The sequence below is a fragment of the Cervus elaphus genome, chromosome 8 (genome assembly GCF_910594005.1).
Source record: "Cervus elaphus chromosome 8, mCerEla1.1, whole genome shotgun sequence".
NCBI classification, from domain to species: domain Eukaryota; kingdom Metazoa; phylum Chordata; class Mammalia; order Artiodactyla; family Cervidae; genus Cervus; species Cervus elaphus.
The window spans coordinates 13,663,656-13,690,396 of record NC_057822.1 but is presented as its reverse complement, the minus strand read 5'-3'; the positions used below and the strand labels follow the sequence as shown (position 1 = coordinate 13,690,396).

At 48.8% G+C, this 26,741-nt stretch overlaps 1 protein-coding gene across 1 annotated transcript; it reads right to left on the bottom strand.

Moving 5' to 3' along the window:
• Positions 1-6,264: 6,264 nt before the first annotated feature.
• LOC122698179 (antizyme inhibitor 2-like) lies at positions 6,265-18,948 on the bottom strand. The gene is made up of 9 exons (XM_043908873.1): positions 18,766-18,948; positions 17,672-17,845; positions 17,070-17,242; positions 16,326-16,460; positions 12,825-12,990; positions 12,152-12,299; positions 7,856-7,956; positions 6,817-7,034; positions 6,265-6,289 (listed from the first exon to the last, which is right to left on the bottom strand). The coding sequence occupies exons 1-9, from the start codon at positions 18,946-18,948 to the stop codon at positions 6,265-6,267; spliced, it is 1,323 nt and encodes a 440-aa protein (XP_043764808.1).
• Positions 18,949-26,741: the final 7,793 nt, after the last annotated feature.

Sequence of the window (26,741 nt, the reverse complement as noted above, 5' to 3'; positions counted from 1 at the left end):
AACATTCAAACACTGGAAAATACCAGCCAACATAATTGGGTTCAGTTCATTTCTCAAAGGTCCGACTCTTTGAGACCCCATAATTGGGTAGTATTAGAGTAACATGGCGAAATTACCAAATTAGGGACTTGTTCCCAGATTGCTCAGTTGGTAAAGAATCAGCCTGCAATGCAGGAGACCCCGGTTTGATTCCTGGGTTGGGAAGATCCACTGGAGAAGGGATAGGCTACCCACTCCAGTATTCTGACCTGGAGAATTCCATGGACTATACAGTCCATGGAGTCGCAAAGAGTCTGACACGACTGAATGATTTTCACTTCACTTTGCTTCCAAAACTTATTATTTCTTGGAACACTAATCATAGGATTTGAATAAAGCTTACTCATATAATATATACATATAAACATAAATATTCATTTCATTTGCAAGAATGGCTCACAGATTAGCAGCAGACAGGTCCACAAACACATGCTTATAACATGTCAAAAGCTACACACAAAACTGATGACATCTCCACCAATTCTCTCCTACTTGCTCCTGTTCCAGATCCCAGAACTGTTGATCTTGACCTTTGATTCTGAGTGTCAGTATTCCCTGCTCTAACTTTTGACACGTCAGTGAAAGTGAAAGTGAAGTCGCTCAGTCGTGTCTGACTCTTTGCGACCCTATGGACTGTAGCCTACCAGGCTCCTCCATCTGTGGGATTTTCCAGGCAAGAATACTAGAGTGGGTTGCCATTTCCTTCTCCAGGAGATCTTCCCGACCCAGGGACTGAACCCAGGTCTCCCACATTGTAGGCAGATGCTTTACCGTCTGAGCCACCAGGGAAGTCTGACAGGTCAGTGGGTTCCTTCAAGCCAGAAACTTCTGTATGTTGATTGCTAAGCTTTGATTTCCACAGGAGAATAGTCATAGCTTTTCCTACCAGCAGAGGTTAGTATCATACAACCCGAGAGAGGAGTTTCCTGGAGGGAGGGAACAGCTGTGTAAGTTGGATGGGTGCTGATCAAGGCTGTGAACCGACGGGGAGAAGGTCAATGGCGTGCACCTCCTGCTGGAAAGTTCTGCTCTGACCTCTAGACGTTCTACACAGATAGCTGTGGGCTGGGGCGTTGATGGGCTCCACCTGCTCTGGACTGCCCACACCCTTCACAGCCTCCAAGCCTTTGCAGGGCTATTCCTCTTCCTGGAGCATCTTTCCTGAACCGCCCCAGTCATCGGGTCTCTCTTCAACTGTCACCTCTCACCACCCTCTCCAAGTCACTCTCCTTTAATTCCTTCTCCCCATCCTCCAGAGTCCAGAATTGGTTAATTTATTTGTTTGGTCCCTGTCCTCCCCCTTCCTCACCTCCACCCCCCATGGAATGTCAGGTCTATAAGAGCAACGATCTCTGCTCAATTCCCAGAGTCTAGAACAGTGCCTGGCACAGAGGAGGTGTTCAGTGAATACTCATTGACTCCATGGAGTAGGCAGGTTCAGACAACTTTTTAAAGCCATCTCTCTGGATTTTTCTCTCCTCGTTTGTCAAAGGGGGAAGGGAACTCCTCTGCAGCCCTTTTCAAAAAGGCATTGTTATTCCTATAAACCGAATCCTTAGCTGAGCTAACGTCTTTGTAGGTTTCTGGTCAGATGCAACACTGACTGTGGCCAGTGGGTGGAAGCAAATCACTATGGCTGAACCATGACAAAGCCTGGGCCAGTCAGTGCTCAGAACACCTGAAATTTAATCTCCCAACAGCCAAGCTTCTTATATATATAATATATATATGTGTGTGTGTGTGTGTGTATGTATATTTGAGAAGCATTTATATATATATTTGAGAAGCAAGACTTTCTTAAACATAGTGTGCTCACCCCTGCGGCCCTAAAGGAAAAACACTGAACTGCTTTTGAAGTCAAATCCCAGCTCTGTCATTTACCAGCGAGGTGACCCCAGGGTTCGCTTCTCTAAAGAGGGGGTATTATTTGCTCACTGGGTCATTATGAGTCTCCAGCAGGTAAAGGCTGTGGAAGGCAGCATGTGGGCTCAGGAAAAGGCTTTGAGGACTGCAGGTGGAGCCTGGACCTGCAGAGATCCCCCCAGGAGCACCTCATTCTCTAAGCCGCCTCCACCTGCCTAGCTCTCCTCCTCCCCAACGACCCCCACTCATTCTACATCTGCACCCACAGAGCAGGTGCCCACGTGCTGCAGACAAAACACACCGCGTGGCGGGCCCCCCACAAACCTCAAGGGGGCACCTGCGCTGGCACTGCCCCCCATTTCACTGGTCCATTCATCCTTCCATGCTTCTTGTCCCTTTCCCACTCCGCCCCTCTCCTGAGAACACCAGGACCCTCTCCTGCCTCCTTGCTCCCACCATGTACTTGCTTCTTATTCCACTAAGAAAGAAACCACCAGTAAAGAGTTCCACATTCTCCCAGCAACCTGCCTGCCCCCGTGGAGGCCCTGGGGGAGTTCCCATCTGGGCGCACCCCCAACTTAGTTCCCCCACCCCACCCCAGAACTCAGGACGCTAACCCCTCCCACCCACCCACGGAGTTGCTTTTCCACTGTTGCCTCTCTTTCTGCGTCTTAGTTATCTTGCCCTCTGTCAGTCATCCCTATGAGCCTACAAACAAGCTGTAATATCTCTCATCTCAAACCTTCCTTGACCTACAGGCGCCTCTTCCAGCAACCCTCCCATTTCCTGCTCCTCTTATAGCACAACCAACTCCCTGGAAGGTGCCCACACCCCATCCTCTCTGGACCCCACTTCCACCAACCTTCCTAGGCATTAAAACCGCTGGTTAAGATCACCGATGACCTCCGTCTCCCCGATGTCGTTCTCAGCCCTCACCTCACCCGCTCTGGGGAGTCCTGGGCGCAGAGCTGACGGCTGCCGTCTTGGAATATTTCTCCTTTCAGTTCCCAGGACTTGTGTCATCTCTCTGCATATTCACTTCCTGGCTGGGCTGGGCAGTCCCACGGATGGAAAGTCCAACCAGTGTGGACCACGCCCTATGGACGGTCATATCTCCCCTCCCGACCTCTGCCCCGAAACCTGATGCTTGTATCTGACTTCATTTGGAAGTTGGATAGGCTTCTCACACCTGACTTTTCCAAGATAGAACTCTCCATTTTAATCCCTCTAACCCGCTTCTCCTCCCTCCCTGCATCCGCATCTGTGTACCGCAGCCACAGCCCAAAGCCCTGGAGTTGTCCTGGACTCCTCTCCTTGCCTCTTACCCCACCTCTGACCCCTTCAGAAAGTTCTCTCCTCTTGACCTTTGCAGTATCCGTGCTGAACCTGGTGCAGCTCACCATCTGTACTGTGACCACTGTCATTTCCCAAGACTGGCAGGAACCCCTCAACTTCTCTCTACATCCTGTCACGCTATTCACCTGCCCAAACCTGCCAGGGCCTCCCCAGCCCCTTCCCCACCTTCTCTGCCTCAGAGCAAAGTCAGATCCCTGACTCACCGGAAGCTTGATGAGATCAGCCCCCAATCCTCCTCCTGCCTCAACTGCCAACACCTCTCCTCACTCACTCTGCTCACCCACACGGGCATCTTGCCTGTGAGGGAACACTGCCCATTCCAGGCCTTGGACTTGCTGTTTCCAATGCCTGGAACTCTCTGACTCAGGTAACCACAAGCCCCCTTCAGATCTCTGCTCACCTGTATGTCCTCAGAGAGGCCTCCCCACTCCCCTCTATCTAAAATAGCACTGTCCTCTGTTGCTTACTGGCCCCTTGCTTCACAGCACTTATTGCTTACACTTCATTTTATTATTGATTTAGGGGTTTGTTTATGTGCCTTTTCCAACTAGAAAGTTAGCTCCACGAACTTGGATTCTTGTCCATCTTGTTCATCTTGGGTCACCTGTACCTAGAACAGTGCCAGATGTGGTCTAGGCCCTTGCATTTTATTTTATGGATGGATGGGTGAGTAGATGGATCAATGGTGAATGGACAGATGGATGGATGGATGGATGGTTAGATGGATGGATGGATAGATGGATGGGTGGAGGGGTGAATAGATGGATGGATGGATGGGTAGATGGGTGGATGGATAGATGGATGGGTGGATAGATGGATGGTTGGATGGATAGATGGGGGGATGGATGGATGGATATCCACAATCACACAGTACAATGCCCAAAGGGCAAAACACCAAAATCTCTTGCATCTGAATAAAACTTTATTTTTTCCCTAAAGCCCACTCATATTTGTACTTCCAGACACCACTGGGGAGGTAAGGGTAGGTGATTCCACTCTGAATTTTCAGTCTCCAGGAGGAGACACACTATTCAAAGGCTTTCTGAACCAGTCACCTTCCTTGGGCGACATCCGCAGATTCATTCCCTCCTCCTCAACTGTTTGCAGGAGAAATCTCTGTAGCCCAAGGGTGCTAGGAGATTCCTCTGGTCGTGGTTGAGCTGGGGAGGCTGCAGCAAGATTGATAGGGCTGATTCTGGCGGGTGGAAAGGAACCTTTGCAGAAGCTGAAGATCAGAGAATGTCTTGTTTTATCAGGCGAAGCTTTAAAAGGACACAGGACATGTGTGACTTTGGCTTCTGGGGCCTTCTTTCCCTTCCCCCCCTGTAGGAATGTGACCGGCCATTCTGATGTGACTCTACTCCCATCTCTGTCATCTTCCTTCCCTGTAGGATGCATTCTCTTTTTGAGCTCAGAACTCCTCAAATGCTGTTATTTTTCAAGTTTTAGCCTGCCCAGGGGGCATGCAGTAGCATTTGCCCTGTTTCTGAGTTGGCTGTGTCCACACCTAGTCCATCCAAGCTCCAAACCTGGGTGTTTCTTAAGGCCAAAGCCAGATCTGAGGCACCCACATGGACCATTAGTTATGAGGCCAGATGCTGTGCATATTCGCTGAGGATACCCAGACCGTGGGGGCAGGGGTGATCTCTGAGCAGACCAGACCCGGGATCAGGCCCAGCCAGAAGCAAGTTGCCGCGAACTGACCTTGAATGAGAATTTGCATTACCTCACTTAATCCTCTCAACAATCCTGCAAGGGGAATACTAACAGCACTCCACTTCACAGATGAGAAAACTGAAGCTCTGACCACACTGCCAGGATGTGGTGGAGCCTGGATTCCCTCCAGGCTTGTCTGACTACAATGCCAGTGCTCTCTCCGCTAGATCAGGAGCCTGTGGTTCACGTATATATTTCTGGAACAACGACAAGGATCACTAACAGATTGAAAGGAAGGACAAAATCATCTCAAGGTTCTGGTCAATGCATGTTGCTGCATATTCCAGGGCATGACCTCCAGGGGGCTTTCTTTAATAGTGCGGGTTCCTTATGCTGCCTCACTCCAGGGTCAAGGGGTTAAGGATCAGAGAGGGCAGGGTTGGCTGCCAGGAAGAGCTAATTTAGGCTTCACGCCCACTGTAGACAGAGGACAGTTTTGTTCTGTTTTGTTTTTCTAAATTACTCAGAGAGTGTGTTTGTTTATAGATTTTAGAAAACCGGGAGCACTGCACTTTAGACTTCTAGGCAATCATGTTTCATCTTCATTTGTTCTGCCATTGGCAGAGTAATAGAGAAAACAGTGTTAAACTTGGTTCGTGTTTAGTCCCTAAGTCGTATCGGGCTCTTTTGAGACCCCGTGAACTGTAGCCCACCAGGCTCCTCTGTCCATGGGATTTTACAGCCAAGAATACTGGAGTGGGTTGCCATTTCCTTCTCCACAGAGGACAGTTTTGAACCTTAGATGTTGCCTCATTTCAGAGGCACCTTAATCCAGCAGTCCCCCAACATTTTTGGCACTAAGGACTGGTTTCCTGAAAGACAGTTCTTCCATGGACCGGGAGTGGGGGGGAATGGTTTCAGATGATTCAAGCACATTACATCGATCGCATCACCACCTCAGTCAGCTCCATCTCAGAACATCAGGAGTTAGACTCCTAAAAGGAGAGCACATGCACGGTTCATGGTTCGCGCTCCTATGAGAATCTAATCCCGCCACTGATCTGACAGGAGGCGGAGCTCAGGTAGTAATGTGAGCGATTGGAATGGGCTGTAAATATAGTTGAAGTTTCTCTCACTTGCCCTCCTCTCACCTGTTCTGCGGCCAGGCCTCCTAACAGGCCACGGACTGGTACTGGCCCATGGCCCGGGGTTGGGGACCCCTGGGGTTGGGGGCCCCTGCCCTAACCTCTGTTTCCTCCACGCTACTCCTCCCCACCAGTCCTGCCCCCAAGCTTCCCTCAGGAGCGCACCGAGGTGACTGGAGCCCCTCCGTTCTGACCGCGTCCAGCATCATGGTGTGGTCTCCAGCAGGCTCCTGTGGAAGGAATGCGCCAGTGAAGGGGTGTTCCAGAGCCCCCTCCACTACCTCAGGAGGCAAACCTCAGGTTGGACCCAGAGGAGATCCTGGGTCAGGGGCTGTGAGGGAGCCTGGAGTTGATGGGGAAGGGATGCCTGGGGAAGGAACCGGGAGGCAGCTGCAAGTGGTCAGAGCAGAGTGGGGCCCGATAGCAGGGGGACCTTGGCCATGAAGCTGAGGGTCAGCTGGGGCCACAGGGCTGCCTGATTCTGCCCACAATGACATCTACATGTCAGGGCTCTCAGAGCTGCCCAGGTGGTCTACCTTGGACTTACCTGGGGAGAGGTTGTAACAGGGTCAACCCCATAGGCAGAGGCCAGTGTCAAAGGTCAGCCAGACATCTTGGGCTTTGCTGGGGCCAGTGGGGTGACTAGGGTATTTCCGGGGCCTGGGACCCCAGGGCTCAGCCACCAACTCCCCTAAACAAGTTCAGATCTTGGTGATAGCCGCTCACTGCCCACCCCCATTCCTCCTCCTCCAGTCACCTGAGCTCAGGTCCCATGGCATAGTAGATGGAGGCGGGAGAGAAGCCATTGAAGGTGGAGCTCATGACAGACGTGTAGGCGCCCATGAACGGGAAGACCAGCCAGTCGCCCACATCCAGCTCTGGCAGCTGCACCTCCTTCAAGAAGAGCTTGTCCAAGGCATCACATGTGGGGCCAAAGAGGGTGCAGGGGAAGAGGGGCGGCTTGGGGCCGAGCTCCTGCAGGGACACGGGGGTGGGAAATCAAAGAAGACCCCCACACACATATACCCCTACCCACTCCTCATCAAGCAGGGCATGCCCCAGGGCACCAGCAGGAAGGACTCTGTCATCCACCCACACTGACCAATTCGTGAATGTTCCCTGTGTGCCAGGCATTGCTCTTAACCCACCCTCTTGGAGCTTATGCTCTAGAGACTGACTCTAGCCCTGCCAATTCACAAGTGCAAGCACAGATGGGACTTCAGCTTTCCCATCTATAAAGTGGGAAGATTTTATTTAATAATCACTCAAAATGCTGGGCCTCAAACTTAGCTTCATTGAAAGTGCTTGAGGAGTTTTCACAAAGGATCTGGCCAGGGTCCCAACCCATGAGAAAATCCAATATCAGTGGTCTGGGGCGTGGTCCGGGCAGAGAAGTATTAAAACTTCCCAGGTGATTCTCACGTGAAGCAAAGTTTGAGAATCTCTACTTTCTAAGTCTCCTGCATCTCCAAGATCCAAGGACTCCAGAACAACAAACAGACCAAAAGACAGCCAGCCAAAGAGAAGCATACACCCCTCCACAGACCCATGGACCTAGATACCGGTCTTCCTGCGTAGGTGTGAATTGCCAGGCCCACACAGAAGTGCACATGCCAATACACACAGACACACATGCACATCCTGGCACACGCAGAAGGCGTGACAATCCACCAAGCCACCAACAATCTGAGATCCTTCGCCTCTCCCACTGGTAGCAGGGAATCCTGCCCAAGCAGGGCTGAACCAAGTGGTCTCAAGGTCTAGGAGGTGCCAGAGCCTTGAAACCTCCTCCTTACCTTCACCACAATGGGCGTCCTCGGTTCAGGCTCCCTGGGAAAGACGCGGAATGTGCCGTAGTGGCCATCATTGAGATAGTACAGCAGCTTCCGGCGGCCTCCTGAGGGTGGGCAGAGGTGTGCTCAGCCAGGGCTGACCCTCAACACCCTCCCCCAGCGCCTGCGGGGGAGCCCTGACCCTCTGCCCAGCACTGGATAGCCCCTGTTCCCTGCTCCAGGAGTCTTCTCTGAGCCCACGCACAGTTGGGGCCTGCGCTCCCATGGCCCCACCGCTCCCTGCCCCCATCCGTCAGTGGTCCCCTCTGCTCGTCTTCATCTTCCTCTTCCAAATTAGAATAACCTAACTGGACCTCCTTAGTGGTCCAATGGTTAAGAATCCACCTGCCGACTCAGGGAATACAGGTTTGATCCCTGGTCTGCGAAGAACCCACATGCCGTGGAGCAGCTAAGCCTGTGCGCCAGACTGCTGAGCCCGCGCTCCGGGGCCTGCGAGCTGCGAGCAGAAGCCCTGTGCCTACAGCCCGTGCTCCAGGCCAGAGCAGTCCCCGCAGTGAGACGTCGGTGCACAACTAGAGAACAGGCCCCACCTGCCAAAACTAGAGAAAGCCTGCATGCCGCAACGAAGACCCAGCACAGCCAATACAGAAAGGATAATCTAACATACCATATAACCCAGGCATTGTTCTAAGTTCTCTACATGTGTTAAACTATCTAATCCTCCTAACTACACTCTGAGCGGGTTCAGTGAGCCCTACTTTACGGTTGAGAAAACACTCTTATCAGCAGTCACGTAGGAGACTGTGGCATGGCTAGGATTTGCCCCCAGATTGCAGGTCTCATGTTCTCTGCCCTCCCCTTAGACCAGGTGCCCTGAGCACCTGCTGCATGAGTCAAACTGGGAGCAAATGGTCTTTTCTTGACTTGATTCCATCATGGTTGGCCCTTAGTGATGTGCTAATTCATCAATTTCCTTCCTCAAAGGGGTGCCTGTCTAAACTACATTTTCTTATTTCCTATATTCTTTCTTCCCCCTATATTCTTGATGCTCCAGCATCTGCGGCCTTGCTAACCCTGGCGAGACTGCTCCTCCCCTGGCTGATTAATTTCTAGAGACAGCAAACAACTGCCTTGCAACTATGCCTTGCCCATGCAAGCCAACCGATCCATCGTCCATACTGCAAACCACCTCCTGGACAGAACTCACAGAACTTGAAGCAGTACCTCTGGCCTAATCTCCCTAGGACAGTTCTTACCCCCCACAACCCACTGAAATTACTCAAACTAGCCAATCCCAAACCTGCCAGTCCAACTCACCCCTGCTTCGCCCATTCTGTTCCTTGAAAACCACAACAGAGGCTCCAACCAGTCTTCCCCCTGTGTCCTTCTGTTTCCTTGCCCATCCTGTCCTTCCTCTTGTGGCCCTGCGTGGCCTGCCTCGCCTCTGGGTTCTCCAGAGGAAGCTTTATGGCAGTTATTTCCAGGTCTTACACAAACCGATTAAAACACATCCCAGGTATTATCACCCTGCTTCTTTAACTTACATGCAGAGTACATCATGTGAAATGCTGGGCTGGATGAAAGTCAAGCTGGAATCAACATTGCTAGGAGAAATATCAACAACCTCAGATATATAGATGATACCACTCTAATGGCAGAAAGTGAAGAGGAACTAAAGAGCCTCTTCATGAGGGTGAGAGAGGAGAGTGAAAAAACTGGCTTGGAACTCAACGTTCAGGGAAGGGAGGTGAGAGGGAGGTTCAATAGGGAGGGGACATATGTATACCTATGGCTGATTCATGTTGATGTTTGGCAGAAACCAACACAATTCTATAAAGCAATTATCTTTCAATTAAAAAAATAAATAAATTTCAACATTCAAAAAAATGAAGATCATAGGATCTGGTCCCATCTCTTCATGGCAAATAGATGGGGGAAGAGTAGAAACAGTGACAGATTTTCTTTTCTTGGGGCTCCAAAATCACTGCAGATGGTGACTGCAGTCATGAAATTAAGACGCTTGCTCCTTGGAAGAAAAGCTATGACAAACCTATACAGCATATTGAAAAGAAGAGACATCACTTTGCCAACCAAGGTCCATATAGTCAAAGCTACGGTTTTTCCAGTAATCATGTGTGAATGTGAGAGTGGGACCATAAAGAAGGCTGAGCACCAAAGAATTGATGTTTTAGAACTGTGGTGCTGGAGAAGACTCTTGAGAGTCCCCTGGACTGCAAGAAGATCAAACCAGTCCATCCTAAAGGCAATCAACTCTGAAATTCATTGGAAGGACTGAAGCTGAAGCTGCCATACTTTGGCCACCTGATGGGAAGAGCCAACTCCTTGGAAAAGACCCTGATTCTGGGAAAAACTGAGGGCAGGACGAGAAAAGGCGGCAACAGAGAATGAGATAGTTGGATGGCATCATCGACTCAGTAGACATAAGTTTGAGCAAGCTCTGGGAGATAGTGAAGGACAGGAAACCCTGGTGTGCTGCCGTCCATGGGGTCACAAAATCAGACACACCTTAGCAACTGAACAACAACAAAGTACGTTTAAAAACATTGCCCTACTCTGACAAGTATGGGGTACAGCACAATTGTTACTTCCCTCCATCTAAACACTGCCTCTATTGATCTTGCCAGTGTAAGCGTGTGATAGCTTTCTCTCCAGCACCATCGTACTTCTGATGCATATTGAACTAGTGGTCCTGACCCCTAGATCCTTTGGACAGGACCTACTACCAAGGCAGTTTCTTCACAATCACTCTTTATCTGTTCTTAGAATACTGCTTTATGGAATCTAAACTCAGGATTTTGTGCCGATTTCTGTTAGCATCTGAAGCATTTCATAATATTTGGGCATTTAGATGCCCAGATCTTTCTGAATACTGATTTTCTGCCCTCCCCGCTGACCCTGATGTACTTCCTACCATCCTCTCCCCTTTTTCTTAGTCACCATCACTGAAGCCACAGCCCCAGTTGTCCCTAAACTACTTAGTCATGAGAGGTAGTCAAGACACCAAGGTTAAGAGCTCAGGTCTGCTTGGCATATGGTACAAACCCAAGTGCAAAGGTTTGCGTCAGGCAGACCAGGTCCAGTTGTACCACTGACCAGCTGTGTTGCCTCGGACAAGTTACTTCCTCTCTCTGAGCCTCACTATCTCTGCCTGTAAAATGGGAATGACCCCAAATTATTTTACAGGGTTGTTGAACAGAAATGAGAGAAAATACACATTTCACACATAATAGATATTTCATAATTGGCAACTCTTGTTAATATGGAGATAAAAATAATGAGTCCCTAGGGACTTCCTTGGTGGTCCAACAATGAAGACTGTGCTTCCACTGCAGGGGGCATGGGTTCAATCCCCGGTCAGGGAACTGAGATACCACATGCCCCGTGGGGTAGCCAAAAAAAAAAAAAAAAACCACACATACAAAAATTACCCCTTACCATAATAAAGATGCAAATTTTAAAAATAAGCCCTTAATACTTAGACTTTTGTTAAACGATGGCTTGAAATCATAGGCTTCCTATCACAATATCCTTTAATCAGACGTTTTGTGAAGAAATGCAATCAGCTGACACAAGTGCCCTTGGGATTACAAACCTGTGGGCCAATCATTTGTCAAAAGGATGAGGGAGGAGATTAAAGCAGCTTATAAATATTTATATGTCAGTTATCATAAAGCAGCAAAGAATAAAAGCACTAAGCCAGTGGGGAAGATCTATTTGTGTTCTCCATCTTATCATGAAATGGAGTTTCTGGTTGGCTCACTTTGTGTGAAAACCAAATGCTGCAAAAATAACAATCTAAAAGAGCTCCTGCGGTGGTTGACCTCGACAGTCAAAGGTTTACCATTACCCTACAGATGTCACCCTTAACCTTCAGGCCATGACGACAATAGTGACTTCTTATATGTATTGTAAGAATTTGCATTTACTCACTATATTTTTGGCACAGGAATCTGCACCTGTTAGATAATGCTTGCTGGATGAATTTAAGGTGCACACCAACACGATTTTGTCCATGAACCTCATGGGTTATGTTCTGTGACTTTACCTCCATAAACGCCGTATAAATCCATTGGCTACGTAGGAAAAATGAAGGCCCTTCATCTTGGTTCTCACCTCCCAGTCTGGGAACAACAAAATAGTGATACTAACAGGTTCATTCTTATACCCAATTCAAAGCTTGTTTCCTACTAACTAGGCATTCGGGGGTGGAGCCCAGACCCCCTGCCCATCCTCTGCTTCAGGGCCCAGGAATGCCTGGACAGTGGCCTGCCCACCCACCGGGCTCCAGCACAGCCTTCTTGGCAATGATGTTGACAGCGGTCATGCAGACAGATGCTGCATAGAAGCGGCCGGGCTCTGCGATGACCTCGACGCCACTCCCCTCGGGGAAGTCCTGGGCCAGGGCGGCGTTGATCACTCCTGCCACCTGCAGGGACAGACCCAGACTTTAACATGGCCAGTCCATCTGAGGGGGCTTCGCCTGCACACTGTCCCTTCATTCCCTTGACAGCTGTGTGGGGAGTCGTTATCTCCATTTTACTAGTGAGGAAACAGGTAGATGCTGTGGTCTTTGGTGGGGAAGTAACTTGTCCAAGGGCACACAGCACCCTGAGATGTCTGAATTTAGGATCACTTAAAATTAATACACAGTCAGCAAAGACAAAATGTTCCCCAGGTCTCAAGGATAACAAACTTCTACCTGACTGTAGCTTAAGGGGGGATAGCAACTAACTAACACATCTAAAGAAAAACACGGAGCCAGATACACACATGCTCATGTATGTACACAGGCCGTGTAAGTGTAGTCAGACAAAGACCTGACTACAAAGACAAATCTGTTACATACACGCATGCGACTCACAATTCCATGACCTCCTCATACACAAACAAACACACTCGGTTCCCTGAACCCAAGCTGGAGCACCTGGCTCCCTCTCATCCTCCCCATCACCTCCTCAAACTCAGGGTCGGAGCCTTCCTCTCCAGGGAAGCCCCCTCCGATGTCCAGGAGGCTCATGTCATGCCCAGTCCTGCTGCCCATCTCAAACACGCGTCGGCAGTTGGCGATGGCCTTCATGAAGTTATGGGGTGTCTGGCATCTTGAGCCCACATGGAAGCTGAACACACATCAAGTGACATGTAGAGAAACACCCGTGAAAAAGCAAAGGTCAGTAGGAAGAGAGACATAACCAGAAACACTGAAGCATGGTCATCCTTGAGTTGGAGCACTCAAGACTGTGTGGTGGTCCCCTCTCTTAGCAGCCCCTTCCAGTCCCTCATGGCAGGGGCTTTCCTTCTTCTCCCCCTTGGAAGGCGTGTGCTCAGACCCTGAAGCCCCATGCCTGTGAGGAGGGCCAAGTCGGGTAAGGCCAGTGCAAAATTTCAAGGGGGTGCCACAATACTAAATTATCAAGATAAAGAACATTTAATGTAGTTGTAAAGAGCAAAACTGATTTAGAAACATCTGCAATGAAGAAAATACTAAGATGTAATAAAGACAAGATTAGTAACAGTAGGGACTTCCCTGGTGGTCTGGTGGTTAACAATCCAGCTTGCAACACAACGGACACAGTCAGTCCCTGATGCGGGAGCTAAGATTCCACGTGCTGCAACTCCTAAGCCCACACGCCACAACTAGAGTCCGTGCTCTGAAACCAAAGATCCCACGTGACACAGCTAAGACCCGACAAAGCCAAATTAAATAAACACTTAAAAAAAAATAAAGGCGCTTTATATATACAAAAGTGGTAACAGTAATTGAACCCTGAAGCAAAAGGAAAAATGAGAAATGCCAATCCTGTCTTTAGTTAAAGTTTTTACATTTTTCACATCATGATTTTTTTGCATTATTTTTTATTTTTTCAAATACTATATTCAGTTCAGTTCAGTTGCTAAAATATTATTTATCTAGAGTACTAACTTTTTTAACATCCCCTTAAATTTTGCACCCAAGGCCTTTGCCTCCTTTGCCCCACCCTAATCCCAGATAACATCCAGCTGCTTTGCTGAGAACAGAGAAGCTTCATGAGGCCCAGAGGGGCTTCGGCTGACCAGAGCATATCCAGGAAGCCAAAGATTAGAGGTAGACAGTGGGAATTTTGTCAAGAGAATGCACTGGTCATAGAAAACACTCTCTTCCAACAACATGAGACAATGCTACACATGGATATCACCATATAGTCAATACTGAAATCAGATTGATTACATTCTCTGCAGCTGAAAATGGAGAAGCTCTATATGTTCAGCAAAAGCAAGACCTGGACCTGGCTATGGCTCAGATCATGAGCTTATAGCAAATTTCAGGCTTAAATTGAATAAAGTAGGGAAAACCACTAGGTTGTTCAGGTATGACCTAAATCAAATCCCTGGTGGTTATACAATAGAAGTGACAAATAGATTCAAGGGATTAGATCTGATAAGAGTGCCTGAAGAACTATGGACGGAGGTTCATGACATCGTTGAGGAGGCAGTAAGAAGACAAGTAAGAAAACAAGAAAAAGAAATATAAAAAGACAAAGCGATTGTCTGAGGAGGCCTTACAAATAGTTGAGATAAAAAGAGAAGTGAAAAGCAAGGGAGAAATGGAAAGATGTACCCAACTGAATGCAGAGTTCCAGAGCGTAGCAAGGAAAGAAAAGAAAGCCTTCCTAAGTGAACAATGCAAAGAAACAGAGGAAAACAATAGAATGGGAAAGACTAGAAATCTCTTCAAGAAAATTGGAGACATCAAGGGAACATTTTGTACAAGGATGGGTGTGATAAAGGACAGAAATGGTTAGGACCTAACAGAAGCAGAAGAGATTAAGAGGTGGCAAGAACACACAGAAGAACTATACCAAAAATGTCTTAGTGCCCCAGATAGCCACAATGGTATGATCACTTATCCAGAGCCAGACATCCTGGAGGGTTAAGTTAAGTGGGCCTTAAAAAACATTAATATGAACAAAGCTAGTGGAGGTGGTGGAATTCCAGCTGAGCTATTTCAAATTGTAAAGATGAAGCTATTGAAGTTCTGCACTCAATATGCCAGTAAATTTGGAAAATTTAGCAGTGGCCACAGGACTGGAAAAGGTCTGTTTTCATTCCAATCCCAAAGAAGGGCAGTGCCAAAGAATGTTTGAACTATCGCACAATTGCACTCATTTCACATGCTAGCAAGGCAGTGCTCAAAATCCTTCAAGGTAGGCTTCAGCAGTACATGAGCCAAGAACTTCCAGATTTACAAGCTGGGTTTAGAAAAGGCAGAGGAATTAGAGATCAAATTGTCGACATCCATTGGATCATAGAGAAAGCAAGGGAATTCAAGGAAAACATCTACGTGTGCTTCATTGACTATGTTAAAGCCTTTGACTGTGTGGATCACAACAAACTGTGGAAAATTCTTCAAGAGATGGGAATACCAGACCACCTTACCTGCCTCCTGAGAAACCTGTACAGAGGTGAAGAAGCAACAGTTAGTACAGGACATGGAAAAATGGACAGGTTCAAAATTGGGAAAGGAGTATGACAAGGTTGTATATCGTCACCCTGCTTATTTAACTTATATGCAGAATACATCATTTGAAATGTTGGACTGAATGAAATCAAGATTGCCAGAAGAAATATCAACAACCTCAGATATGTAGATGATACCATCTATTGGCAGTAAGTGAAGAGGAACTAAAGAGCCTCTTGATGAGGGTGAAAAGGGAGAGTGAAAAAGCTGGCTTAAAACTCAACATTCAAAAAACTAAGATCATCGTATCCAGTCCCATCACTTCATGACAAATAGAAGGGGAAAAAGTGGAAGCAGTGATAGACTTTATTTTCTTGGGCTCCAAAATCACTTCGAATTGTGGCTGCAGCCTTGAAATTTAAAGGTGCTTGCTCCTTAGAAGAAAAGCTATGACAAACCTAGACAGTGTATTAAAAAGCAGAGACATCACTCTGCCGACAAAGGTCTGTATAGTCAAAGCTATGGTTTTTCCAGCAGTCATGTGTGGATGTGAGAATTGGACCATAAAGAAAGCTGAAGAATTGATGCTTTCAAATTGTGGTGCTCAAGAAGACTCTCGAGAGTCCCTTGGACTGCAAGGATATCAAACCAGTCAATCCTAAAGAAAATAAACCCTGAATTTTCATTGGAAGGACTGATGCTGAAGCTGAAGCTCCAATACTTTGGCCACCAGATGTGAAGAGCTGACTCCTTAGAAAAGACCCTGATGCTGGGAACGATTGAAGGCAGGAGAAGGGGGCGACCTGATGAGATGGTTGGATGACATCACTGGCTCAATGGACATGAATTTGAGCAAACTCCAGGAGATAGTGATGGACAGGGAAGCCTGGTGTGCTGCAGTCCACGGGGTCACAAAGAGTCAGACGCAACTTAACGACTGAATAACAGCAACAACGGACAGTGGAAACCAAGACTCCTGCCTCCTCCTTTCCAGGCAGGGAAAGCCAGAGCGCTCACCTGGTTCCAACCACTGCCAACCCCAGGTCCCTGGCAGACTTGAGCAGATGTTCACACACCTCCAGCCTGGCCCCAAACTTAGAGCTCAGGGGAAAGATGCTGTCACTGTCCTGGGTCCACAGCCGGAGGACCAGCCTGGGAGAGGGGTGCAAAGGGTATCAGAATTTCTTAGGCACATGAGCCCCGAGGCCCCCCATCCTACCTCCTTCCAGCTTCCCACCTACTTCTGCCTAGCTCCTCTGGACTGTCCAGCTGTGGAGACCCAAAGAGTGAACACACTCACTACCTACAGGCTTCAGTCCAGGCAAGAAAAAGCAGGAAAAGGATAAAATTATAAATACGCCTTCTATAGGCCTCCACATTACAGGATCAGAGATGTTAAATAACTTTCCTAAGGTCACACAGCAAGTGACAAATGAATCTGAAATGTGATCCCTGGCCTCCCTGACTCCAATACGAGTGTCTTTTCCATAAGGTCAGCTAATGCCAGACCGCCTAGTGCTAGGTTCTGCCCAGTGTCTATGCGGACACAGGCATTGTTTATTTGGCATCAGTGGGCACCAGTGAAGGCATCAGGCCACCAACCCAAATTCTCGTACTTTGCTGCTTTGGCCTGCGCCAGTCACCACATGGGTCTTCCTTCATCTGGTTCCTGCAGCCAGTTCCAACTGCCGGGGTCTCAGGTTTAAGGTCCCTTTTTCTATCTGTCTCTACTTGTTTGCACCCATCCCCTGCTGGTCTCACCTGGCCCCAGGATGATGCTGGGCCACCTTGATTAGCTCCTCCTCGCTGTCAAACACCAAGAGCTTCACCCCGTGGAGGGCAGCAAAGCGGATGTGGGAGACAGGCTTGCAGGGGTTGGCGTAGAGGATGCGTGAGGGGGCCACGCCCAGGTCCAGCACTTGCTCCAGCTCGCCCTGGCATGGGTGACAGCCAGAGGAGGGGGCTGCCTTGCTGCTCCTCTACTTTTTGTGGGTGGGAACCCTGGGCATGAGCAAAAGGGACTGCCCTTGACTGAACCTCTATTGTGCAGTGAGCTGAACATGACTGTGCCCTTTAGGCTTCTAGAATCTTCCAAGTGAAAAGGCTGTGCTAGGACAGGAACAGCATCTGTGTCTTCAAGCTTGTGCTTCCCCTCATTCGATTAAACTGTCTGCCTTAGTCACAGGGACCAGTGGGAGGCTGATCCCCCATAGTACATTCATTTATCCTTTCCCAAACAATTGAGGACTAGGAGTGTCAGCCCCTCTTGAGGAGCTGCAGTCTCCACTCCAGGACCCCCGGCAACTGGCCTTTTTCCCCAGGAAGTGCTGGACTTACGAATGAGTCAGCTGGCCCAGGCTCACCTGGCTGGCACAGTCGAAGTTGGTGCCCAGGGCGGCCAGGACACGTAGCATCCAGGGGCTGCTGTTGCACTTCACTGCATAGAAGGGTGAGACCCGCGGCAGGGCCTGGCGGAAGGCCTGGTGGCGGCTGGCCAGCACCCCCAGGTCGGCCACCGTGAAAGCATCTCGGCAGTCCTGCCAGGACAGTGAAAGAGAAAGAGAAGGCTGGGTAGTGGGTTATCTCAGCTAATCCTCAAAACAACACTATGCAGTAAGTACTATTGCTGTTGCCATTTCAGATGTGGAGAAACAAGGTCACTGGCTCAAGGTCACAGAGAAAGTACGTGGCTAAGATAGAGTTTGATACCAGGTCTTCTAACTCTTTGCCGGTAGTCATGTACGCATGTGAGAGCTGGACCATAAAGAAGGCTGAGAGCTGAAGAACTGATATTTTTGTGGTGCTGGAGAAGACTCCTGAGAGTCCCTTGAACTGCAAGGAGATTAAACCAGTTAACCCTAAAGGAAATCAACCCTGACTATTCATTGGAAGGACTGATGCTAAAGCCCCAATACTTTGGCTACCTGATGCGAAGAGCCAACTCACTGGAAAAGACCCTGATGCTGGGAAAGATTGAAAGCAAAAGGAGAAGGGGCTGGCAGAGAATGAGATGGTTAGATAGCATCACCAACTCAATGAACATGAATCTGAGTGAACTCTGGGAGATAGTAAAGGACAAGGAAACCTGGTGTGCTACTGTCCAAGGGGTCACAAAGAACTGGACATGACTTAGCAACAGAACAACCACAACTTCTAACTCTTAAAACAGGGGGACAAGAGGGAAACAATCTTTGTAGATCAAGAAGGGGGAAAGACAGCTCCAACCTTCAACCATGCAGCCTGGCACTGGGTAAAACCCCCAAGCGGTGGCATGGGGAGGGAGCTAGAAGGGGACAGAATGACTCTATCACCCCCAGCAGAGCAGAGCTTTGAAATAAGACCTAGGAAACTGACATAAAACCAGAAAACAGAAAGTCTTATTTCTTGCCCACCAAAGCAGGGACTGAGACACCCTCTTCCTTCCCTACTCCCCCCTGCCCTCCCCCTCCCTCTCTACCGAATCAGACAGCTCCTTGATCTTCTTCAGGACCACGTCCCAGGAAGTTTCTCCAGGCTTCAGGGCAACGAGATCCTTTGGCCATGTGCTTCCAAGGCTTTCTTTACTCTCCTTTGAGTTCTCGATGGGGATGCTCACCCCGGACACGTCAACAAAACCCTCGGCCAGGTGCAGTTTCGACATCCTAAAAAGGACTGGCACTGAGATAAGACCTCTTCCCTCCTCCCAGCTCCCCGCTGGCCCCGGAGCTAGAGTTCTCAGGCTGTAACTTCTCAGCCCTCCCATTCAGCTACCACAGCTCCATGGAGCCCTCGTGAATTTTCCCATCTGTAAAATGGGCCACTGGCCGGGCCCAGCCTGCTTCAGAGACCTGGTAAGGGGCCAAGCAAGACACACAGGCTGTGCACAAGGAATAGAGGCGTGGCATCCTCTTCTGGGCTACTCCACACAGATGTTCCTGTTCACAGATGGGAAAACTGAGGCCAGGAAGGATAAGTGCAGAGTTTCAGGATCTTTAGATTGTAGGGTTCACAGCCAGGGCCTAGGAGATGATCCAGGTTCAGGGTCCCCATTCTACACACAGGAATGAGAGGCCCAGAGAGAAAGGGACTTGATTGAGGTCACCAAATGGTCAGTGGCAGAGCTAGGACTGGCACCTGGGGTCCCTAGATCAGAAATGGGCCTGCTGCCAGCCAGGCATCCCTGAGACCAAAGCAAGGGTGGCCTGCATCCAGAGGCCTTCTGTTCTGGCAGCTGGGACTTGACCGGTAACCCCTAGGGCACACACAGACTCACCTGCTGCCTACTGTGACCTGCTTTCTCAGGCTCAATCTAGGGAGCTGGGATCTGTGGTGTCTGGGCTTGGGATAAATCCCATGGGAAGAGCAGAACTCAGCCCAGATCGCAGGGATCAGCACAAGTACCACCCCGGCTGTCCCTCCAGACCTCAGCTGGCCGGCCTTGCCTACTCAGCCCAGACCTCCCAGACCCTGAGAACTAACCCTCTTTTGTCACCCACACAACAGGATCATATGGACTCTTTGCAACCCCATGGACTATACAGTCCATGGGATTCTCTAGGCCAGAATACTGGAGTGGGTAGCCTTTCCCTTCTCCAGGGGATCTTCCCAACCCAGGAATCGAACCAGGGTCTCCTGCATTGCAGGTGGATTCTTTACCAACTGAGCTATCAGGGAAGCCCATGGTGAAGTCAGACTCCAGTTATAAGGGAATATTAATGACAATCAGAGTAAAGGGACCCTGGGAACCCTGCATCCACCCTTCCCACTTCCTAGATGGAAACACTGAGGGGCCCAGAGGTCTCCGGAGGACTCAGCAAACTTGGAGGTGGTCTGGGAGCAGAATCAGGACCTGACTCTAACCACAGGCGGGTTCCACTGCCTCGGAGCGAGGGCTGGTCTCTCCCGGTGCTGCGTCTCTGCCCGGCACGGCAGATTTAAATACCTTGCTGGAAGTTTCTCCAAACGGAAAAGTGAGGCTGTTCATCACTCAGGGTCCAGTCACCCTCTCCCTCCCTGGCCCCACCCCCTGCTCCACGTGAGCTGCTGAGGGCTCTGTGACCTGCGGGCTCTCCCAGGCTAAAGCTATCACCCTGGAGCCTCCTTGCCTCTAAGATGTCAGCTGTCACTTGCTGCACTTACATCTCACCTCTGTGTTCTGACCAGAGCCTCCTGTGCCTGTTCCAGGAAGGAAGTACAGCCAAGAGCCTGCTCCTGACCTGACTCTTCTCTTCTGCCGGCCTTGCTTGACCTTCTGCTCACTTGAGGCCGCCAACTTTATCTCCTCCCACCAGGGGTCAGTGCCCCCCAACCCCCACCATCTTCAGGCTCTGGGGGCTTAAACATCTAGGAAGGGGCAACAGGTAGAGCCTGGATTGGAGGGAGGGACTCTGTAGCACTGGGAGCAAATCTCGTTAATTCCATCTGTGATTCCAAACAAGATAATAAAGTCCAGGCAGGACTTCCCTGGTGGTCCAGTGGTTAAGAATTCACCTGCCAGTTTAGAGGACACAGGTTTCATCTCTGGTCCAGGAAGATTCCACATGCCTCAGAGCAACTAAACCTGTGTGCCACGACTAATGAAGGCTACACGCCCAGAGCCTGCACACTGCAGCTACTAGTGAGTAGCCCCTGCTCACTGCAACTAGAGAAAGCCCACGTGCAGCAACAAAGACCCAGTGTAGCCAAAAATAAACTAACTAATTTTAAAAATTAAAAAGAAAAAGATAATACAGTTTGGGCTTTTATAGAGACCCCCACCTACCCTCACCCCAGACTAATTCAGGTAGAACTCACTTCTAACTCTGCTTCTTGGATGCTGTAAAGATCTCACATATGGGGGCCTCAAGATGAGGATAACATCCACATGGGCCAACAGGGTGCTCGTGAGGATTAAATGTCATGAAATGGAGTAACACCTACAAAGAGTTTAGCCAAGTGCTAGCCTATAGCAGTGATCATGATAATAACTCTAAAAACAGATAATATTACTCAGCCCTGGGTAAGTGTCCAGCATTATGCTGAGTACTTTATGTGGATAAGTCCTGGAGTCTTCATAGCAGCTCATGAGGCAAGTTCCACCCAGAGACAGATACATGGTCTATGTCAGATGGGCAGGCCCCAGCAGGTATCAACCTCAGCACCAGGACAGGCTCAATACCTGGATTAATGGTGGATAAGAAGCTCCTGATGAGTGGCCTGTCCAATGCACAGGGCGTTGCCAGCCTGGGATGAGGATAGCTTCCCCCTTGCCCTGCAGGCGACATGCCTGACCCCAACTTCTTGGCACCAGGCAAATCCCTATGGGCCCAACTCAGATCCCCATGAAGCAGGGAAGCGCAATTGAAAACCCTTGTCCCCCCGCCAAGCCAAGGTAACTCTCCTACCCCTGGTCCGCCCACAATGACAGGTACATGCGTGAAGCTCAGAATCCTGCTAACATGTGACCATCAGAGACGTGTCAGAACCAGAAGGCCCTGCAACCTCTTCTTCCATCCTATAGGTGGGAAAGCTAAGAGACCTGAAGGACAAAAGGGTCAAAAGTCCCCTGGCAAGTCGGTGGTGGGCCTGGCCTTCAGGCCACCAGCCCACGCTGCAGATCCTGGGTGGGTCCTCCTTCTCCCCCACTCTGCCCCTGCCACCCAGGCCCCTCGTCTCCTTGTCTCTCTACCTCATGCAGGCAGCCAGGGCTCACTCCATCACTCCATCCTCCCACTGCCTCCACCAACTCGGGCAGCCCCTCCTCCTTCAGCCTGGACCCACTTGGTGTGGTCCCTGCGCCTCTCCTGATAGCTGCTCAGTCCAGACCTGGGTAGGGGAGGCACTAAAGACCTCAGGGATACAGAACCTGGGCCTTCAGTCCTTCCCCTGGGGCAGCTTTAGGAGGGAGGTGCTGTGTCCCTTGAATTGAAGGGGAGAGAGATCAGTTAGGGTCTCACCAGGAAGATCAAACCACTTCAGCTGTTTACAGAAGAGACAATCTAACGTAGAGAATTGTATCTACAGGTTATGGAACAGCTGAGGGCCAAACAGGGAACAGTGAAGCACCCTGGATCTGGGCCAGAAGTTGCTCCCGTGCCTGGACTGGAGGGGCCAAGGGAAAAGTGAGGTTTCCCAAACTGCAGTCTGTGGTCACTCGGGAGAAGCTGGAACCGTGGAGACACAGCCCCTGCCTAGGAAACGACCTGGGACAGAGAGGTGGGGGACACACAGCCTGGTTTCTCTGGTGGCCCCCCAGCCTCCTGCTGGTGGCCCCTAGCGGCTGACCCCTGCCGGAAGCCAGCCCACTCTGGAAGATGGGACACAGTCAGGGAGGGGCAGATGGGAAGTGAGGTAGGCAGACTCTGGATGAACACAGGTGGTGGGAGTCTTCCTAGAGGTAGAGACACTTACCTGAGCCCTCGAGGGTGAGAAGGTACCAGCCAGGCCAATACTGGGACGAGTATCCAGGTGTTGGTAACATCTGGTGCAAAGGCTCAGAGATGGGAACAAGCCTGGGCCCCAGGTATAGAAAGGAACGCAATGGTGGAAGAAAGAAGGTGGAAATTTGCTGACTTCAAAGCTGATGTATAGTAGAAGTATTAGCCTGGTATCACAGATATGAAAATGGTGGGGGAGGGGGTACAAAGCATGACATCCAGAGTACCAAGAATCCTTCTAGTAGAAGGATCTCAAATCTGGATGTGATCTTGAGCAAGCTGGACACTTGGAGATGGAGAGGCCCTCTGTTCTGTACCAGCTTCCCCTTTCCCTCAACATGCACAATTCCAAGGGCGTGCCAGGTGGTGCTAGTGGTAAAGAACCTGCCTGCCAATGCAGGAGAAATAAGAGGTGCAGGTTGGCTCCTTGGGTCAGGAAGAACCCCTGGAGGAGGGTATGGCAACCCACTCCAATATTCTTACCTGGAGAACCCCATGGACGAGGCGCTTGACAGACTACAGGTCATAGGCTTGCAAAGAGTCAGACACGACTGAGGCAACTTAGCGCATGCACAGTACAGAACTCCATTTTTCAGCCCATTTCCCAGCCTCTCCAGCTACATACACTACGCAGGTTCTGTCCTGCCCTCTCTCTCCACAGCCGCCATGCTTGTTTTCTTAGCATGTATGTTCTCTTTGCTGGGAACACTCTTCCATCACGTGTTTAAATCATGCTTTCCTTTACGTAAGAAATCGTTTGGTCGGGGTCAGTTTCAAGAGTGGGTCAGCTCGGCTGCTGAGGCGCCAAAATACCCAGGAAATGAAAGAATCAAAGCCAGTGAAGAAAACTGAGTGTCACCAAAACTCAGTATGAGATTGAAAGTCGGCCTTTGGTAGATCACAGGGTTGATATGACGCTCATGCAGTAACTACCCATGATCACCTTGGCTTCGGGAGCAGCAGGTCTGGTAAGCTGCACAGATTTTGTTTTGCAAGAAAGGTGCAAGTTTGGGCAGAGCTGAATTGCTGAAGACAGAAAGGAGAGGTAGAGTCACCAGCAGAGCCTTCTGTTAGCAATAGGTTCATGCTTCTGCCCTTCCTCTGTACAGCTCCATCTTCTGAATGTTAAAAAGATATTTAAGGAACATTTATTTAATGCTGGATCCACAGGGTATCCACACGTGAAAGGATGAAGTGGACTTCTACTTCATACCATACATAAATGTTAACTCAAAATGGATAAGAGACCCAAGTAGAAGAGCTAAAACTATAAAACTCTTAGAAGACAAGAGTATATTCATGACCTTGGATTAGGCAATGGTTTCTTAAATAAGGGGAGAGACTGTTAATGAACACAGGATTTCATTTGGGGGTGACAAAAACATTTAAATGTTAGAGTGTGGCAGTGGTTTCACAACTCATTGAAGATACAAAAAAAAAAAAAAAAACCCATAGACTTGTACACTTTACATGGGTGAAATGTGTGGTATGTGCATATTTCAAAATAGATTTTAGAAAGAATCTTCACTTACAGAGACACCACAATATCACTAACCTACAAAGTGGGTCTCAGTCCCACCCTGGGTGAAGCAGACAGAACACAGATCTCGAAACCTGCCAGTCTGAGTTTGAATCAAATCCAGAAATCTAGAAAACTATTTATCACCTATAAGCCTCAGGATTCTCATCCAAAGAAAGAGTATGTTACGAAGCATCTATAAGGTAGGTTCTTAAATGCACAGATTCTCTTTTTTAATAACTGCACAGGGTCTTCATTCTGTGCATCTCTAGTTGCAGTTCGTGAGCTTCTCATTGCAGCTAGCTGGCTTCTCTTGTTGTGAATCACAGGCTCTAGGGTGCGCCAGCTTCGGCAGTTGTGGCACACGGCCTTGTGGAATTATTCCAGACCAGGGATTGAACCCGTGTCCTCTGCATTGGCAGGCGGATTCTTCACCACTAAGCCATCAGGAAAGTCCTTTAAATGCACAGACTCTTAGATTGCCAGAATCTTTGAGCCAAACATCTCAGACCTGAAAAGATACGTGGTCAAAGCTCTCTGTCTCTCGGTATAGAAATCCTTTTTTCAACTTCCTAAATAAGTGGTCATCCCACTGGATTGTTTTACATACCCCCCAGGACAGGGGGCTCACCCCGTTCCTGAGAGAGCCAGCTTTGCTCTTGAACAGTTCTGATTGATGACAAGGTCTTTCTTTCAACACTGTCTTCTCCTGGCTAACACTTACAGGTCCTATTTCCTCCCTTTCGGGCTACAGAACCCCTTCAGTGACCTGAAATTTATATTAATATGTCCCTGAGTCTGTCCTTTTCTGGGTCAGACACTCTTACTCTGATTTCCTTCTAGTCTGACTATGTGGTTTTCCTAGGGCAGAAGCAAAGGTCCAGAGAGATTCACTGCAGGTAACCCAGGAAGTGAGAGATCACGTGGGGAGTTGGGGGACCCAGCCTATCTACCCAGAGCTCCTATGAGAGATGGCAAAATATATCAGCCCTGGCTCTTCTCTGGGATTCTGACTAAGTTTTTATGTTGGCTCCTAGCTTGGGAATGAGTACAGGATTGGTCAGAGAGGCATCAAGGTTAACACAGCACCCAGCATCAAGGATCCCTCACCAGGCTGAGCCTCCAACTCGTTCAGCCTCCCTGGTCAGGTTTGTGTCCTGAGTCTCTCTGAGGCATGACTGAAATAATCCACCAACATCCAACAATTATGCCAGTCCTAAGGGTTAATCACTCAGTCGTGTCTGACTCTTTGCAACCCCATGGACTATAGCCCACCAGGATTCTCTGTCCATGGAATTCTCCAGGCAAGAATACTGGAGTGGGTTGCCATTCCCTTCCCCAGGGGATCTTCCTGACCCAGGGATCGAACCCAGGTCTCCTGCATGGCAGGCAGATTCTTTACCGTCTGAGCCACTAGGCAAGCCTATGCCAGTCCCAGGAAGAGCAGAAAGATGGAGAAACAGGTTCTCTTTTTACGAGCAGTCCCCAGTGTTGTGGGAGCTATAAATATGTAGACAACCAGAGACCAGAATGGAGGACTTAGTATTCCCACTATTGTTATTGTTATTTTTAAAAATCTGAGTATAGTTGCTTTAAAGACCTAAAGGTAGCCCTGGCTCTGGACAGCCCTGGCCACCTTGGCTCCAAGCGGAGAGAGAGGCCCAGCAGAGCTGAGGTTCCCGACACCAGGAGCTGTTGGGAGAAAGCAATACGTTTGTGCAGAATCTCTATGTATATTCTATTTTATTAAATTAATTGAATCTAAAAAAAAAAAAAAAAAGACCTAAAGGTAAGACCAGACACGATGAAAACTCTTATAGGAAAAATACTCTTTGACATAAACCACAGTAGGATCTTTTTTGACCCACCTCCTTGAATAATGAAAATAAAAACAAAAATAAACAAATGGGACCTAATTAAACTTAAAAGCTTTTGCACAGCAAAGGAAACCATAAATCAGACAAAAAGGTAACCCACTAGAATGGAAGAAAATACTTGCAAATGAAGCAACGGACAAAGGATTAATCTCCAAAATACATAAACAGCATGTGGAGCTCAATATCAAAAAATAATCAGAAAATCTAAAGATTTTCAGGGTGAAAGATCTAAATAGACATCTCTCTAAAGAAAACATACAGATGGCCAAGAGACACATGAAAAGATGCACACATGAAAGATGCATCACTAATTATTAGAGAAATGTGAATCAAAACTACAATGAGGTATCACTTAACACTAGTCAGAATGACCACCATCAAAAAAATCCCATTGTATTTAGACTAAAAGAGATGAAGAGACTTGCTCAGAGCCATACAGCTGGTAAGATTGAGCAGGAATTTGAACCCAGTTCTGCTGAACTTAGAGTCTCTGTTCCCAGGAATGAAAGGCAGCATAACTCAGTGATGAAACACATAGAATTTAATGTGCCAAATGGAGATGATGGTGATGGGGGAGGTACAGATAATGTCATTATTTATCAAGTGCTTACTGCCAAGCAACCTGCCAGGTATCAAATCATTT

What these genes read in the sequence shown, in the direction of transcription:
- LOC122698179 (XM_043908873.1), bottom strand. Translation starts at nt 18,948, where the DNA reads ATGTCGAAACTGCACCTGGCCGAGGGTTTTGTTGACGTGTCCGGGGTG. An exon ending in CCGACCCTGAGTTTGAGGAG is followed by an intron (nt 12,300 to 12,824) that starts GTGATGGGGAGG and finishes CTGTCCCTGCAG; the next exon opens with GTGGCAGGAGTGATCAACGC. An exon ending in GCCATGGGACCTGAGCTCAG is followed by an intron (nt 6,290 to 6,816) that starts GTGACTGGAGGA and finishes TTCCTTCCACAG; the next exon opens with GAGCCTGCTGGAGACCACAC.